At 35.7% G+C, this 18,016-nt stretch overlaps 3 protein-coding genes and 1 non-coding gene across 4 annotated transcripts; 2 read left to right on the top strand and 2 right to left on the bottom strand.

Annotated features, from left to right (window-relative positions):
* Positions 1-1,409: 1,409 nt before the first annotated feature.
* rab34b (RAB34, member RAS oncogene family b) lies at positions 1,410-6,548 on the bottom strand. The gene is made up of 11 exons (XM_051093022.1): positions 6,341-6,548; positions 6,074-6,192; positions 5,757-5,839; positions 5,497-5,562; positions 5,304-5,405; positions 5,159-5,223; positions 5,033-5,084; positions 4,857-4,938; positions 4,339-4,429; positions 2,807-2,914; positions 1,410-2,707 (listed from the first exon to the last, which is right to left on the bottom strand). The coding sequence occupies exons 2-11, from the start codon at positions 6,128-6,130 to the stop codon at positions 2,649-2,651; spliced, it is 765 nt and encodes a 254-aa protein (XP_050948979.1). The 5' UTR covers positions 6,131-6,192; positions 6,341-6,548; the 3' UTR covers positions 1,410-2,648.
* Positions 6,549-6,619: 71 nt separating this feature from the next.
* On the top strand, positions 6,620-8,677 carry rpl23a (ribosomal protein L23a). The gene is made up of 5 exons (XM_051093024.1): positions 6,620-6,729; positions 7,410-7,590; positions 7,841-8,017; positions 8,365-8,434; positions 8,616-8,677. Exons 1-5 carry the CDS (start codon positions 6,705-6,707, stop codon positions 8,628-8,630), a joined length of 468 nt encoding a protein of 155 aa, XP_050948981.1. The 5' UTR covers positions 6,620-6,704; the 3' UTR covers positions 8,631-8,677.
* LOC127153092 (small nucleolar RNA Z17) lies at positions 7,666-7,735 on the top strand. Its single transcript, XR_007825181.1, has one exon. It is a non-coding gene; the product is annotated as a small nucleolar RNA Z17 (small nucleolar RNA).
* A 2,288-nt stretch (positions 8,678-10,965) lies between the features above and the next one.
* Positions 10,966-17,649, bottom strand: tlcd1 (TLC domain containing 1). The gene is made up of 4 exons (XM_051093023.1): positions 16,989-17,649; positions 16,031-16,113; positions 12,789-12,871; positions 10,966-11,999 (listed from the first exon to the last, which is right to left on the bottom strand). The coding sequence occupies exons 1-4, from the start codon at positions 17,192-17,194 to the stop codon at positions 11,616-11,618; spliced, it is 756 nt and encodes a 251-aa protein (XP_050948980.1). The 5' UTR covers positions 17,195-17,649; the 3' UTR covers positions 10,966-11,615.
* Between the last annotated feature and the right edge of the window lie 367 nt (positions 17,650-18,016).

Below are 18,016 nucleotides of genomic sequence, written 5' to 3'. Positions count from 1 at the left end.
CTTGAAGACTTGAGTGGACATTTCACTATAGCCAAAAGTTTTTGAAGTGTTGTTTTTTATTGTAAAGAATTCTCTTCTGCTCACCAAGCCTACCTTTAGTTGATCACAATATTGCTTTTGCTGTATTTTTTGGAAGTATTTTCACTATTTAAAATAACTGCTTGCTTTTTGAATATATTTTAAAGTGTAATTTATTCCTGTGATCAAAGCGAAATACTCAGCATCATTACTCAGCATCATTACTCCAGTCTTCAGTGTCACATGATCCTTCAGAAATCATTCTAACATGCTGATTTGAATCTTTTTGTAATTAGGGGTTCAAGCACGTAGTGCTGAAACCCTTTTGTAATTGTTAGAAGGGTCATGGATCAACATAAAACTGATTGTGCAGACCAAATTGTAAGTTGCAGAGACTTGAAACTTAGAGGGATGGTAGTACTCACACTGTCTAAAGCGTGACCAAAGCTTGCCCAAATTGGCCTGACGGGGACGCTATAGCACATAACACCTAAACCGTCAGGCCCAAGTGTCTTATGTCGTTGGAATCCTTGGTTCAGTTTGAGCCTGGTGAATTATGCATTTTTTTTGAAAAAAATAGTTTTGTGAACTAGTCTTAGGTTTTTTGCCTGTTAGACAAGGTTAACAGAGGCCGATCAGAACGAAACTGGGTGGGTCTGTTTAACTCACGACCCCAAATGTCGTTTGAAAGAAATCAGCCCTTGAGAGGGCGATATTGCATTTTTGAAGGTCGTAAACGTTTTCCAATCAGGTTTTTCGCCCGATTGGAACCAAACCAGTGCAGAACGATTCTCTGGAGAGTGAATATCAATAATTAACCAAACAAATGTAACTTTATAAAGTTATAAAGGGGTCATTTAAAAAAAGGGGCCTATCCAATATTCACTCAAAATCCTATAAAGCCTAAAGGAAAACTCAAAACTTCACAAAACCTGCTGAGAACATGCGACAGGTGACTCTAAACAAGCATGCAAAGTTTTAAGGGGATCGGACCACAGTTGGTGCTATAACAGTCATTAAATGTTGAAAATGTTGAATCATATTTCGATGGTAAATTACCTGGCTTTGCCAAAAATGCTTTTTTAATCATTGATTTAAGTGGCTACAGCCTTGCTAAATAATATGTAATGTCTTTTTCCTTATATGCTTAAATGTCTTCAGCGCTTGAACCCCGGTAATTGCTGCTTGCAGCATATTTATTATTATCAATATTTAAAACAGTTTAGTTTTTTTTCAGGATTTTTTGATGAATAGAAAGATAAAAAAATCAGCATTTATCTTAAATAAAAAGCTTTTGTAACATTATACACTATACCATTCAAAAGCTTGGAGTCAATATATATATATATATATATATATATATATATATATATATATATATATTATTCCTTTTTTGGTGAAAGACATTATAGAAATTAATACTTTTTATTTAGCAAGGATGCTTTAAATAGATCAAAAGTGATGATAAAGACATTTATAATGCTACAAAGATTTCTATTTCAGATAATGCTGTTCTTCTGAACTTTCTATTCATCAAAGAAGCCTGAAAAAAAGTCTACTCAGCTGTTTTCAATATAATAATAATAATAAATGTTTCTTGAACAGAAAATCAGCATATTACAATGATTTCTGAAAGATCATGTGACACTGAAGACTGGAGTAATTAATGATGCTAAAAATCTCAGCTTTGAAATCACACAAATAAATTTCATTTTAAAATATAGTCAAATAGAAAACAGTTATTTCAAATACTAAAAATACTTAAACATTTTACTGTTTTTGCTGTACTTTGGATCAAATAAATGCAGGCTTGATGAGAAGAAGACACTTCTTTAAAAACATTAAAAATCTTACTGTTCAAATACTTTTGACTGGTATTGTATATTGCCATTAGAGTGGGATGTTTATTGAGCTGCTCATTTTTGCTTGATACTTCTCCATTTACATCTTAACAATCCTTCCATTTAGCTCACAGTGGGAATCTCGTGTCGTCGCAGACGGCAGCAGAGCCTGTGGTCATGAGTGCTGGCATATGTATCATATTAGCCAGGGAAACTCATGATGCAATGAAAAACAAGGGCTACATTTACGAAAGATCCACTTAGAACTGCCAGGAGGGCATTTAGTGTGACCTCTTAAGCATTCTGCACATAAACACTGCTGTTTGCTAGGACAATAATCAGATGTGAAGGCAGAACTCATTACCTTCAAATTACAGGGATTTGCATCGCTTTATGTAATAGATCTGAAATACCAGTAAATGACACTGAGTTTTTACAGATTTGAATGTCTACATGACACTGCTCGAGAAAAAAAATCACATTTTTGGATGAAAGTATCACTCACCTGATCTTAGTTATTTGATAGTAAATACTCAATTACTGCGTATCCATATAATAACCATAATGATTGACGTGAAATATATCATGGATTCTTTAGTATACTTCTGATTTCATTCCGAACTTCACTTTCAGAGGAATTCTTGCTGAGATTTTCTCATCTCACTGGCAAAGTCCTCTGTATTATTTTTTTCTTCCCACTCAAAGATGTGTGTCAGGGCATTATAGGATATCCCAAAGTCTGTATTTCAGGATCGCTTCTCTTGCCATTTGAACATTACACACTTTTAATCAATGACAGCAGTTGGATTGCCTCTTCTTATAAATTTCGTCACAATTGTTAGAGATTCCTGTGAAGAAAAGACGCATATATTATTTTCTGTGTGACCATGGCGTAATATTTCCAGGGTAAAACATAAAAGTAAAATGTGTAATGTAAGAGAACTTACTGACGATATCACCAGTTTGTCTAGAATTGTTCCTCTCCAGCTCAGATAATACAGTCGCCTCAAATGTAAGTGATGCAACACGTAGGAAGAAATCTCTCACACTTTCCCCTATAGAGGACAACAGAAATTATACATATGATTTCATGTTACTTACACTACTAGTCAAAAGTTTCAAATCACAGAAATTTTTTAATGTTTCTGAAAGACGTGAAAGACTTGTGCCCACAAGGCTGCATTTATTTAATCAAAAATACAGTAAAAACCTAAAAAATTACTACAATTTAAAACAAACGTATATACTATACTATACTATTAGAACATAATATAAATTGCAATTTATTCCTGTGATGGCAAAACAAATACATTTTCTGGATTCTCTGATGAATAGAAAGTTTTGAAATGTGTTTAAAATATAAATATTTTTTAACTTTATAGATGTCTTTACTGTCACTTTTGATCAATTGAATGCATCCATGATGAATAAAAGTATTAGTTTCTTTTATTGAATCTTATTATTTACTTATATTGAAATTTTTAAATGGTAGCGTATCATGATATTTCACAATAATACTGGATTTTACTGTTAGTTTACTGTATTTTTATAAGCCTTTATAAGCATCAGAGACTTCAATGGGGGTCACTGGATGCAAAACTCACTTTTACATGTTGTTTGAACATAAATGTGTGCTGGCAGTGTGTACACAACCACCCAATTATGATAAAAATCCACCCAGTGGTATTTTTTCTAATCTTTATAAGTAATATCCCCTTTTTCAAATCAAGCCATTCTCAGCATTTCCTCTATGTGACGTCACACGGACCAAGGCCACTCCCACGATAGTTGATTGACACAGACATCTTACCTTAGACCTGCCCTGAGTGAGCTTAGTGAGCTATAAACAGTCCGACCGCCATTGTTTTGATGCCGGAGCAGGGGGAGACAAGAATGGGTCCTAAGCTATTGAGGTGTTCTGTTGTTGGATGTAATAATGATCATAGCAGTCATCATTTACTCGATATCTGAGCCACTGAAAACGCAGAGGATTAACATCACTTTCGTTTTTGGGAGAAATGCGCCTGGCGATCTACATAAACGTGTCTATGTTTGTGCAAATCGCCTTTCCTAATAATGTACTAGTTAGCAAGTTTCATGGCTAGACGCAGCTAAAATAAACAGTACTGTTCGTCACCCGACAGAAGAGAAGGGCGGGGCGAGCAGAGCTCATTAGCATTTAAAGGCAAATGCAGCAAAACGGCTTGCTCTGAAAAAGGTTGATTTTGACAAGGTAAAAAGGGTGTTTTTTACCACTGATAAATTTTAACCAAAGTATGTTTTAGACTTTTTATTAAGACCCTAGAGAATCATTTCAGCTTGTGGAAAATGGGCATCTGATGTATTAATGAAAACACAATTATATATTATTTTTAAGTGCTTTTGCAACCTCAAATATTTCTGGCATCAGCTCAGACACACAGACTAGTTTGATGGCATTCAAAACACCTGCTGTTAAAAGTTTGGTATGTTTCTTTACCTGACAGTGCAGACACTGCCCAATACTCTGCTCTGATCTCCTCAGACAGTCGAATAGCCTCCTGCTCCATTTGAGCCAACTGCTCTGGGTGCTATGGGAGAGAAAGATTCATCTAAACTAGTTATCTTAAAACACTCACATGTTAAGCGAAGGGGCATTGATACTGTTTCCTATGCAATCACGTTAGCCTATTATAACAGTGGCCGATTACTAACAAGCCTTAAAGGACCGGCCACTAAAAATAGGTCGTTTTAGACTGAGAGTCAGAATGAAGGTTGAAAATAATTTTTCCACATATTTATTTTTTGTGCAAAAAACTCTATTAACATTAGAAGTAAACCTCAAGAAACATATTAAATTAATAAAAATCCCTCTTTTTGGGGTTGTGAGTGTAATTTGATGCATCAATATCCTTTTTTCCTAATGAAAAAGTTAATCTGTGCCAACGTCATGTGAAAGTCACAGTGTGGCTATGGCTTTTTAAAGGCTTTGGAAGAGATCAACCGAAAACAACTCACACTAAGATCCTTCTTGGTTCCCACGAGGAAGAGGAGAACACTAGAAGGGTCATTGTCTCTCATGGCATCTTCAAGCCACTCTCTAAATAAACACAGACAAGTGTGAGAATCAGACATGATTCATGACTATTCAGACAGTGTTTTAAATCAAATACCTGTACGTGTTCGTACTATACCTTGCATGATCCAAAGAGTTATAATTGCTCAGGTCAAACACAACAATGATGGCTAAAAACAAAAAAATACATTGTTTTTACACAATAACACTGCAAGAGTATGCATAATTTAGTCTGTTGAATCACCTTGAGCTCCTCTGTAGTATGTGGATGCAACGCATCTAAATCTTTCCTGACCTGCTGTGTCCCACCTGCAGAGAGAGAGAGATTTATGATTGAAGGATGCAACTAAATGGATGACTGCGAAAGCAATAAAAAACACTAAACTCACAACTGCAAACTGAAGGGCACCCCGAGGACCTCAAATCTCTCCATCTCAAAATCCACTCCAATAGTGGCTTTGTATGTCTTTCCAAAAGTGTCTTTGCAGAATCTTGACAAAATATAAAATATTAGCAAATGGAGCCACTGTGCACAATGAGATCTGAATTGACAAAATGTAAATTAACATTACAGACTCCTACCTGCTTATTAAACAGGTCTTTCCAACTCCTACGTCACCAACAACAATGACCTTGGCTACATTCAATCTGGAAATAAACATTTAAAATAAAATAATGTTCATTCTTAGTGAATTACACATCTGTGTCATCAGTCTGGGTGTGTATATGAAGTTTTGCCTGCTTTGTGGGGACCAGCCAAAGATAAAGAAAGTAGATTTTAATGGAAAGCCCAAAATAAATGTTTGTACATGTGTATGAAAGAGAGGAAAAAAGTAATTTACCCTGTTTTCTGTCCTCGACATGCCTCTTTAACAGTAATATTGAAGCCATCTTTTGTGTGCACAGCAGCATCCTTGGTAAAGTACTGAATAATAGACCAAATAGAAATTTGTTAAGGTATGCTTTAAAAAATACAACAATACAAAACAAAAAAAAAAATCGCCTTTTACATAATAATCTGGTCCAGTTGAGTCCGGCTTATAATGCTCCGAGGGTGATTAAATACAATAATCCTCTCAAATGAAGCAATGAAGCAGTGTTTTATGCAATAACTAATAACTAACAAACTAATAACTATCTAAAAATACAAAAGCGTTACCAAAGGGAGTTCACAGATGATCCTGTCTCCTTTCACAGGGGGTAGAGAGCTCATCATGTGAGAGCTTTAACAAGACCACACCAATACAACTGCAAACACTCAACCATTCTGTCCGGTGACTAGTGGGATTAATAAACATAACAATAACAACAGTAAACAACACTAACATTGATAACAAATTAACATGCTGATGTATAATACAATTTTATTTTAAAACGATATTTAAAAATAAATAAATAAATAAATAAATAAATAAATACAACTTACCTTACAAGGCAGAAGGCTTTTTACATTCTACAAGTAGCCTATTTTAGACTTGACAGTAGCTTTATTTAGTCGACACATTTTTGTTGCTGAGGCAAATACTATTTTACAGGCTATTAGGTACTTTTGCGTCAAACGCAAGATACATATAAACAAATAACGGTTTAAAAGTAACTTATTCCTCTCACTGCGTGACTGTGCTCAACATAGACCCCGGTCTCCTGTGGCAGCGCTCGATATTTACGCTACTGCAAAAGTGAACTACAGTACCCATAATGCCTAGTGGTGTTCTCGCGATGACTGCGTGTGTTAACGTGAACCCCTGCGATATACTGAAGGAAACCCCTCTCGTTCTTCCTTTCCCAACATGGCCCCGAAGGCGAAGAAGGAAGGTGCGTTAGGTTTATAGATTTTATGGTATAAAAATAGCGTTTATTGTGATTATATACAGCTGCGTTTTCACTTAAATGTAGCTGATATACATATGTTTGTGTTTAGCTGCTTATTTAGGCGTTGGGAGTAAAATATCACTGTTTTTAATGGAAGAAATGCCGGAGTGAAACGTCCTCAGTCACAACCGCGGCTAGGAAGCTAACATAATTGAGCTGCATGCGCTTGCAGTGTCACGATATCAGATTGTCCGAGTGTTAAACCCATTATCAAGTTATCATAAACTGGATGTTTACTTTGTATTTGGGTTGTACAGGGTAAAATATAAGTCAGTGCCAATTTATTGACTTGTCATCGTTAGCTAGTCACACACACGTGGCTACATATATCTATTTCTCATTCATTACCAGTCAGTTTAGTGATTAAAATTCAACCGCGAAAACAATATTGATTCAAAGCTTCACACATTCGTGAGAATTTCTGTATTTTATAGCTACTGCATGAATGTAAACATGGTAATATCCATGTACAGTTGATCTGTCCGTGAAAGTCTTTACGTTATTGTAAATGAGACGTGAAAACGCAGGTTGAAAAAACTATACTCATTCATTGTATGTCATATAGACTCAGAATGTGTTAATATTACAAGATCATAATTTTTTTTTTTTTAATGTTTCAACAGCTGTCCCGGCTAAGACTGAGGCCAAGTCCAAGGCCCTTAAAGCCAAAAAGGCTGTGCTGAAGGGTGTCCACAGCCAAAGGAAGAAGAAGATCAGGACCTCCCCAACCTTCCGTCGGCCCAAGACCCTGCGTCTGAGGAGGCAACCTAAGTACCCTAGGAAGAGCGCTCCACGCAGAAACAAGTGAGGCCCTCTTACTCGTTTGTACTTTGACCTCTCTAAAATCAAGAGTGCGTTGTGTTGATTTCTGGGTTTTAGGATGCAAGTGATGGGAATTGCGATCAAAGCATGAAATGATCTGATTACAATTTTTAAAAACTGATGCATCCTTATTTCACTGTTGAGATTTAGTTGAAGCTAAAGCATAAATAAAATTCTAGTTTTTACAAAACTTGTCTGAGTTTAAAAATTAATATCTCTCTGGTTTTGTCAGGCTGGACCATTATGCCATCATCAAGTTCCCCCTGACCACTGAGTCAGCCATGAAGAAGATCGAGGACAACAACACTCTGGTGTTCATTGTTGACGTCAAGGCTAACAAGCATCAGATCAAACACGCTGTCAAAAAACTGTACGACATCGATGTGGCTAAAGTCAACACACTGATCAGGTAGGTTTATTCATCAAGTCTTTAAACAATCTAAATTGAAATGCTTAAAAGTAGTCAAAAAGTGTATCTCTTAAATGGTGTTATAAACAAGAAATAAAATAAATAATTGATTTACTTTGAGTAATTGTTTTTAATTTAAGTGTAACACAAATTATCCCAGTTTGTACTAATAAAGTTTGAAACAAGTAGTTTTAAACAAATACCCAGGGAGCCTTTGGATATTGTTGAATAATGGTAAAAATAATCATTATTCTGAAATGTAATGTTCTTAAAGGAACTGCTGATACCAATAAAAGCCATTGTCAGATTTGATGCATTCTGACTGCTTTATGTATTGCTCCTTTCAGGCCTGATGGCGAAAAGAAGGCATACGTTCGTCTTGCACCAGATTACGATGCCTTGGATGTTGCGAACAAGGTAAATTAGTGAATGTAAATGTTCATGCATGTGTCAAACAATAGATGCCGTCAGTTTCATGGAAGTTGAGGGAATTGTCAAACTTCTGCCTGAATGATTGTGATGCATTCATGTATTTTCTTTCTTTTGCAACTCATTTATGCTTTGAACTTTGCTGACTGTCATCTTTTGTTTCTTGCAGATCGGCATCATCTAAAGTGCTTTTGGTCAGATGTACAGAAGAATAAATGTTTGTAAAAACAATTTTTGTTCTTGTGGCTTTATTCGTTTATATCTGTGGAACTTTAAGTGGGTTTTGAGAATAGGAGATTGGTTAACGTTTTATTTTTCTTCATACCCTGAAGTGTTTATTTGTGATTATAAAATGATACTGAAACTACAAAAGTAAACCAGAGCATCACCAAAAAATATTCAAACTTAAATCACAACTGATATTTATTAAATTCTTGAATTATTGTAATTGAACCTTTATTTTTTCAATGTTATGTTCATTTAAGTTATGAAATGTTCATGAAGTGCTTTGAGTGCAGGGCAGCATTTTTGGGTTGGTTTTTAAAGAATTATTGAAAATTAGTACAGCTTACATTTTTCCCCAATGTGTGGAGACATGAAGTCAAACTCATTATATATATCCCAGTTATAATATACTATCAACTCTGACAACTTGCCCACTTTAGGGATCATTTTGGGCTTTATGTGAATGAATTACATCAGGGCATTTCAAAATGAGCTCAATGACCCCAGAGGTTATTTTTAATTTTTTTTTTTAAATCTCAAACTAATATGAAATGTGCTAAATAAAATGCAGTAAGATAATGTCAGTAAATGCAGTATTAAGTTAATGTCAGCCCAATTCAGTTGCAAAATGTTGCAGGAATCACTAAATATACATTGTAGATCAGTACCGTTGTCTACAGGGTGTGTCGGTGGTTCCTGCTGCTCCTGTCTTTCCACCAAGGATTCTTAGCCTAAAAAATTAAGGCTCCTGAATTACATCTAAAATGCAAACTTAATTTACTGTCCCAATTGCAAAGTCTGAAGTGCTAAATATATGCATTTTCTAAAGGAATGTAAATTTATAAAAAAAGGAATGAAAGGATGTATATTCAGTTTTAATGTTATGAACCAATATTCACCTGTTTTAACCTTTTAATTTCTTGATAGGAAAAAAAAGACGTACATTCTTTGAGTGAACTAAGTCTTGTTCCTACCCACGTTTTTTTCAGCAATTTAGTGAAATGTTGCTCCTTTTTGGATTACTTAAGTAGTTGTGTTGCTGAGGCAGTATCATGTCCAAAGCATCATTTATCAGGACAAAAACTTGATCATTTTCTATGAAGGTTAAATATGTAACTACAAGTGAAGAGTTCAGATGCAAAACCAGCTAAAAGCCATCTTGGTCAAAAATGAAATAATGATACTGAGTAAATGCTCCCGACACATATTATACGTCCATCAAGCACTTTTACTTCCAGAAAGAAATGCTAATTTAAAAAAAAAAAAAGAAAAAAAATGTCAAATGGATATAGAGGCTTTTGCATCTTAACTCTTCAAGTACTTCCTCGGAAGGAATTACAATTACAAAAGGCTACTGTAATTTCTGAATTTAGACGCGGCGCTTGATATAATACCTTATTATTGGCATGTTCTGACACGCTTAACCACATAGTCACCATTTTGGAAAATGCTTTATATAATATATTGTGGCTATTTCAAATCATTTGTAGATTAAAAATGGTAGTTTACTCCACTGCCCCCTATAGGTGCAACGTCGCCCCTGCTTTGGAAAGTATAGTCTTATTTTTTGAGGACCGTATCGCTGCAGCTAGTCCTAATTGTATTTTTTGTTGTTTTTTCCAGTATAAATGTCTAAAAATTATTAAATAAAGATACTTTTTTTATCTGTTTTTTTTTTAAAAAGCAAACTTACATAAGTTACACATTAAGTTTTTTTTCCCATGAAGAAATTTCTGCCAGTTGTATATGAACGTAATTCAAAGGGAAAACAAGTTTTCTTTCTTATCCCACTGGCAGATATTGTTTCTGTATTTACGCAATAATAGTTTTTTTTTGTTTTGTTTTGTTTTTTAATTAAAGTAGTCCACGCAAAAACTGTAAATTAGATCATTGCAACAGATTTGTTGAAAACTGTGTTTGTAATAAACCCATCAAACTGTTTATAACATTAAAATAGTGTTTTGCTCATCTGCAATACATCTATAGGACGTTTCCTATTAGATGTCAAATAGACGTATATTAGATTAAGATGTTTATGATTTAGAATGTATGTAAAACTGACATCTTACAGACGTCTATCAGATGTTTGTACACAGCAGATGCTTTACAGATCAACTGATTCTTAAAAGACATCTTGCAGACGTACTTGTGCTATGGGATAAGTCCTCTACCTATATATTGCTTTCTCCAGTGAAAGAGTCATTTTGTGTGACTCGGGGGAGAAATATGCACAAATCAAGCACTGTTTTCAAGCCAAAAAAAAAAAAAAGATCTAAACAAATGTGTCGGTGGATTTGATGGGAGAAGACAACAGAGTATGGACTTTTTCACCAGATGAAGCGTTATGGACAGAGGACTCATATTTTGAGCTTAATCTCAAATGCCTTGATGAATTTATTTCTTACAAACATGCAGCTTTTCGCTTCATGAGACATTAATTAACTGGAGTGGATTATTGTGATGTTTTTATGAGCTGTAAATTCTAATTTTGACCATCTGAGGGCACCCATTCACTGCAGATGATCCATCGGTGCGTAAGTGACGTAATGCTACATTTCTCCAAATGTGTCTCCATGAAGAACCAAAGTGATTAAACCTTCAGCACAATTTCATTTCTGGGTTAATCCATTAATTTAAAATCATTTTGCTGAAGTAAATGTTTCTTGTTGTAAGAAATGGCAGATATCTGTACTGGAAAACACTGAGCAAGATCACTTTTTGCACCTAAAACGTGTCTGTGCTAACACTTCGGTAATAAATTGGCTTCTTAACCTTTGTTGAGTTGAGTTGAGTTGAGTTTTTTAATGAGTTTAAGTTTTATTATAACAAGTGAAAACTGAATGTCTCTGATTCACATCAGACTCTTTCTGGTGGGGTTTCCTCGTTCATTACAGGCATCCTATGCGTATATGTCGTGTTAACAGTCCCTTGATAGACTGTTGGTTTAGTCCTGAGCAAATTTATGCTCACTACTATGAGGATGCCCCTTGCTGAAGAAGTCAGATCGAAGAAGGCGATAGAAGTAGATAAGAATCATGATGTTCATGAGCATCATGGTTGTCAGGAAGTAGAGGGCATGATCCAACGATGAGTAGTGGTGTATGAGGTACCAGGTGAGGTAAAACTGTGCTCCAAGCCGGAAGGTCACATAGGTCACCACATTCAACAGTTTGTTAACAGTGTAGATGTGAGAGTTCGGGGCCACCTTAGCCAGTTTGAGCAATAAACGTGTGTGTAGGAACACACTGTTCACCTCCACAAACAAAGCCACTACTGCACCTGCCACATACTGATGAGTGAACACCGCATACAGGAAACACCAGATCACCTACATGGAAACATAATAGAGATTGATTACATTAATGAGATAGTTCACCCAAAAAATGAAAAGTCTTATATTCATAGCGTTCCAAACCTGTAATTTCATCTTCAGAACACAAATTAAGATATTTTTTATGAAATTAGAGAGCTTTCCAACCCTGCATAGACAGCATCACAACTGAATTGTTTTATGGCCCAGAAAGGACATCAATAGCTAGGTCAGAAAGCTCTTGGATTTCATCAAAAACATCTTATTTTGTGTTCTGAAGATGAACGGTCTTACGGGTTTGAAATAAAAACATTTTCGGAGCTGAAATCTGAACACTGGATAAAGGCACTTTATCTGAACTTGATCAAGTAACACTTTCCAAGCGTTTTCCACTCTTATACGGTGTGGAGTGTCTTTCTGGCAGGACTAGTTGTCATTATTGCACATTGTTTTGTCCTACTAGAATTACGTGGCTTTTTTCAGCTTGGGGCCTTGCCAAAGAAATAAAATACATACAAAAATACAAGTACAAAGTACAGAAGGTTTTGTGGCTCTTTAATTGGTCAAGGATAGGTGAGAATGATGTGCAATCAATCATTCTGGCAGTGCACACACCCCACTTCACAATTACGGCTGAGCCCACTCTGATCTACATGTTCAGAATCATTAAGTTTACTGTTAAGAACTTTGTCCTAAATCTTATGTTTTCACAAGCTGTGTTATTATCCAGGGTGGACTAATAGACTTTTTATGGCTTCTCCTAGTATTTTCTCATGGCCTTGTGTGATAAGATGTGAGTTGACTTACCATAACATGATGAAGTAAAAACTCCCAAGAAGCTTTTGCATACCCACTAAAGATAATGTCACCAGCATCTTGAATGAAGTAGCCTGTTGAAGGAGATCAAGGTGTTATTGTTTAGTACAGTTTCCATAGAGAAAACTCTCAGATGAATCTTTTTAATAATTTTTGATTAATAACTGTACAGTATATGTGACCCTGGACCACAAAACCAGTCTTAAGTCGGTGGGGTATATTCGTAGCAATAGCCAAAAATACATTGTGTGGGTCAAAATGATTGATTTTTATTTTATGCCAAAAATCATTAAGAAATTAAGTAAAGATCATGTTCCATGAAGATATGTTGTAAATTTCCTACTGTAAATATATCAAAACGTAATTTTTGATTAGTAATATGCATTGTTAAGAACTTCAAGTGGACACCTTTAAAGGCGATTTTCTCAATATTTAGATTTTTTTGCACCCTTGGATTCCAGATTTTCAATAGTTGTATCTCGGCCAAATATTGTCCTATCCTAACATACCATACATCAACGGAAATCTTATTTAGTCAGCTTTCAGATGATATACTAATCTCCGTTTTGAAAAATTGACCCTTGTGACTGGTTTTGTGGTCCAGGGTCACATATGATGTATTTGATTTCATGCAATAATCCCTTTTCCAAAAGGGGTATTTTATGAAATTAAGCTGACAATTGAGCTTCACAGTCACATTTTAAACATGCAGTATGTACAGAAATATTGACATCTAGCAGTCGAATTGGATACTGCAGTCCAGACTATATAAAAATATTGTTTCTCCCGCCCCCTCCTCCTTAGACTTAATGTTCACGTGGATTGCCAGATTGAGGACACACGAGAAGAGCAAGCACAATTGACCCTTCGCAAAGAAACACCCCCTTTAGTTACTGTTGCTACGTCCGACAAGCCATGGCACTCTCATGTTACATATCATGTTCTCACGCAGTGAAAAATACATCGCAGAGCAAAGAGGACACTGACAACGTGCTGACAGACAAGACAGGGCAGGTTACTTTTGGTCTCAGCTTTTGTCATTTTCTAAAGAAATTCAAACAATAAATACGGTTTTGTGGCTCTTTAATTGGTCATGACAGATCGCTGTAGCTCCTCAGTTCAAGCATCACGTGAAAACAGGGTTGCCAGGTTTTCACACAAAAGCCGCCCAATTGCTACTCAAAACTAGCCCAAATGGGGGTTTCAATTAGGGCCCCAGCATTCTGAGGGTAAAATGCAAGTTGTTTTTCCATTTAACAATGGAAGGCGAATGGCCTTACTACACTATAAGTTGAAGAGTTGGTTTATCCGTGTTTTAATATTCCTCTGATCATAAAACTTTTTAGATGGACACTGAAGCTTTCTAGGTCGGGTACAGAAGAAAAGTCAAAAAGGTAAAACAGCGATATAGGATGATTTTGAAGTTGAGGGAGAACATGAGATATGAGTTTTTCGACATATCCTAACTGTCATGAACCGGAAAAAAACAGGTTGGGAACGGCAAAACAAGACGAGCATTTGACATTAAAAAGTATATAAATTTTATGAAAATAACTGATTGTATCACTAGATAAGACCCTTCTTTCTTGGCTGGAGTTGTTTAAAGCCGCATTTGGAATCGATTTAAACTGCATTTTGGAAGTTCAAAATCAGGGCACCACAGCAGTCCATTATATGGAGAAAAATGCTGAAATGTTTTTCTCAAAAAATATAATTTCTTTACGATTGAAGAAAGAAAGACACATCTTGGATGACAAGGGGGTGAGTACATTATCTGTAAGTTGTTCTGGAAGTGGACTTCTCCTTGAAAGAAAATTTCGAGTTTCCCCCTCATAATAATGACTTTGTGGTGGCCTTCATGTGCGTTCAGTTTGTAAATACGATCCATCTGACATGACTTGAACGCACCAGGAGATTGTTTCTGAAATGCGGTGAAAACACCAGTGAAGACGTAGATCATTTTCATTTTAAACTAGTATAAACAGGACCTACACTGCCCTCCAAAGTTTGGAAATGCCTTAGAAAATTGGGGTTTTGGACAATGTTGGCATGAATCCTTTTTAATTTGTGATCATTTTGCACTGATAAGGGACAACACAAACCACAAAAACATGTTTTATTAAATAAACAGTTTTTACATAGAAAACATTTTCGATTCATCAAAATATCCACCATTAGCAGCTATTACAGCTCTGCATAATCTGGGCCTAAATTCACTGTATTCTAAACTTAATTGGCAAACAATTGTTGAAGCTATTAAAGTGTGCTGACCCAAAAATCTTTAAAAACCTGGGCCAAGTTTATGTATGTATGTATTGCCATTAATATGTAATCAAAATGAAAATTATTATTGCTGGTCTTCAATGATAATGTCAAGTTACTTTAATGTATTTGCACCAAAAAATGATAAGGATTTATGCTGATATCGTTTAAAACCACACTTTGCTAGGGGTGTTTCCAAACTTTTGGAGAGCAGTGTAAAGCAAAATATCTGGCTGTTGGATTGTTTTTCAAAAAAAAAAAAAAAAAAACAAGAATGTAAGGATGTTTCCTAAATATCTGCCTTAACATGTCATGGAATTTTTATGCTTAAATACAGTCAAAAAATTCCATACAGCACCTTTAAAAAATGTAACTCATGTAAGCTATCTTATTGGTGAACATGTACATCGTCACCTTGGAATTATAAGGTTCTCTATGACGTTTTTGTCCAAATTCAGTTATTCACATATTCTTATGTGACAACGTATTTACATTATGTTTTGTTTTTCTGTATACTGTGTACATTTAGGGCATTTTTTTAGTTCTACCTATAGACGTCTATGCAACCCAAAAACTTTAAAGCTTCAATATCTCAAAACTGCTCAGAATGCAGATAGAACCTTATAATTCCAAGGCAACAAAATGTAAAAGTAAGGTATGGTAGCTTATATTAGACAACCCCAGCTTTTACTATTAAGACTGTAAGATAAACATAGCTTTAAGATATTAACTCTTTTCTACAACATCATTCCAAAGACCTGAGTCACAAAACAGCTTAAACTCTTATCAGGACAGCGGAGTTACAGAGAGGCACAACAAAGGTTTCTAGACGGTTGAACATGCAGGAGAGCATGAGCATCAGATAAATAAGATATTAGTCATGGAATTTGTACACTTCCTACTTGTCAAGGGTCTAGGTTAAACGTGTTGCATTGTAATGTATGGAATGTGTTTCTGATGTGCTTACTGACCAGATGAGACGACGACTAGCATGTATGCTGACGGGGTGAAGGTGGTGGGGATCTCATGCACCATCACAGGATGCTGTACGACACTGTTGGGACACAGATTCATGCAGACAGTTGATCATATCAACCAGAAAATCAAAATAATACAGACAAGTGCTCAATAACTGACACTTGACAACATAAAGGTGAGTGAAAAAATCCACTGCTGATTAAAAAACCCACCCACGCCCACAATGGTGAAACTCCCGCTTGGCTTGAGAGCTGAAGTGATTCATACTGTGACAATTATAATGGTGTAATTTCTTTTTAGTTAGTTGCATTCTCTTATTCAGGCCTGTACAGCAGGTTTTTCCTGTTTCCAAACTGAGAGATCTGTAACTGAAGGTTAAGTCTTGTTTGTGAACATTCAATAACTTGCGTTTATTCTTTAGCAGTACTATTAGTACTATAAACTATAGCAACGTCTAACTGTAAACACAAGCCATCAAGATTTCAACGACTGTAACATACTTTGACTCAATACGTACTCGGGATACTGAACCTCTGTGGTCTTTTATTCAGCATTTTGCCTTGTAAAAATATTTAAACCCTTGAAATATGACAAATGCTATACATTTGTCATATTTTAAGAATGTTTAAATATTCTAACAAAAGCAAAATATTGAATAAGACATTTGTTAAAAAATGTTCAAAATTCAAAATTGATTAAAATGTTACAATTTGTTGTGATATATATGCAAACATATATATATATATATATATATATACAAAATTAATTATATGAAATTAAAAATAACTAAATGGCCTCTTAATTAAAATTTCAGTTCACAAATGAATTAAAATGATGCATTAATATTTAATTGCAAACATATTAATCATCTATATTTATTTATTTTAGATGCTAAAACCACGTTTCGTGTTCTTACTCTAAAACAAATCACTGAAAAAAACAGCAACTCACCAGGCGACAGCCCAGATGCCAGTCAGCATTGAGTGGACGAGTGACACTGAGAGGTTCCTCCATTTCCACGTCCTCCACGGGTCTGTTTCCACTGTCCCGGGACTGGGCACAGTCTGCAGGAACCTGTGAAGGATCCTGAAGGTCACAGAGCAGCACAAGACAAACAGGGCTGGATGCTTCTGGACTTCATTCAGCCATGTGTCCATCCTCCACACTCTTTATTCTGTGTCTCCCAGACAGTGAGTCCTTGTTATGCTGTTTCCTTGCTGATCTAAGTGCCCTTTCCAAAAGAATCCACATGAATTGCATTCAAATTCTTGAACCGGTCCCTGTCTTTTTTTTTTTTTTTTCCTTGTAATTGGTGACAGTCTTCCTTACACTAGTACAACTCTTTGTATCTATTCTCCACCTTCTCTTTCCTCCACGTGCTGGTGCCTGTCATAGGTGTGGTATCTGTCACAGTACCTGTTTGCTAAACACTGATTGGCTGATGATGAATGGATCTGTAGGAATGTTACAAAAAGGAATGACGGCTGTATTTCTTTCCCTGGAACTTTTTGTGTCCATCTCCCTGTATTCAACAATCCAGCCAAACGCTCCGTGCATGTAGCGATAGAGTCGTGTCAACTGTGAGTGGATCCGTGTGTACGTGTGTGGGTGAGTGGGAAGCACAACGGAACAATAGAGGCCATTTAAACTCACAGTCATACTGCTGTCCCTAATAAATGAAATGGCTTGTGTCCTGCAGCTGGATCAAATGACTTCACTCACACTGTCACTGCGGAGAGGAATGGTTTACAGAAAACAGTTTGTTGTGTTTGGTCAGCTTTCAGTTGGGATATGGGACAACTTCGCACTCGAGGCATAACAAAAATCATACTGGCTGGCCATGCAGTTTGACTCAACATTTCGCTCAACATCAGAGTGGCCCCAAAAAGTATGCTTTAGTATGTCACAAGTACATGTGAATATAATTAGAAATAAAATTCCAAAAAACAAATGATTTTTTTTTTATTTTTTCTGGTTTC

The sequence above is a fragment of the Labeo rohita genome, chromosome 21, assembly GCF_022985175.1.
Source record: "Labeo rohita strain BAU-BD-2019 chromosome 21, IGBB_LRoh.1.0, whole genome shotgun sequence".
Lineage (NCBI taxonomy): Eukaryota > Metazoa > Chordata > Actinopteri > Cypriniformes > Cyprinidae > Labeo > Labeo rohita.
The sequence above is the reverse complement of the archived record's forward strand: the minus strand, read 5'-3'. Positions and strand labels throughout refer to the sequence as shown.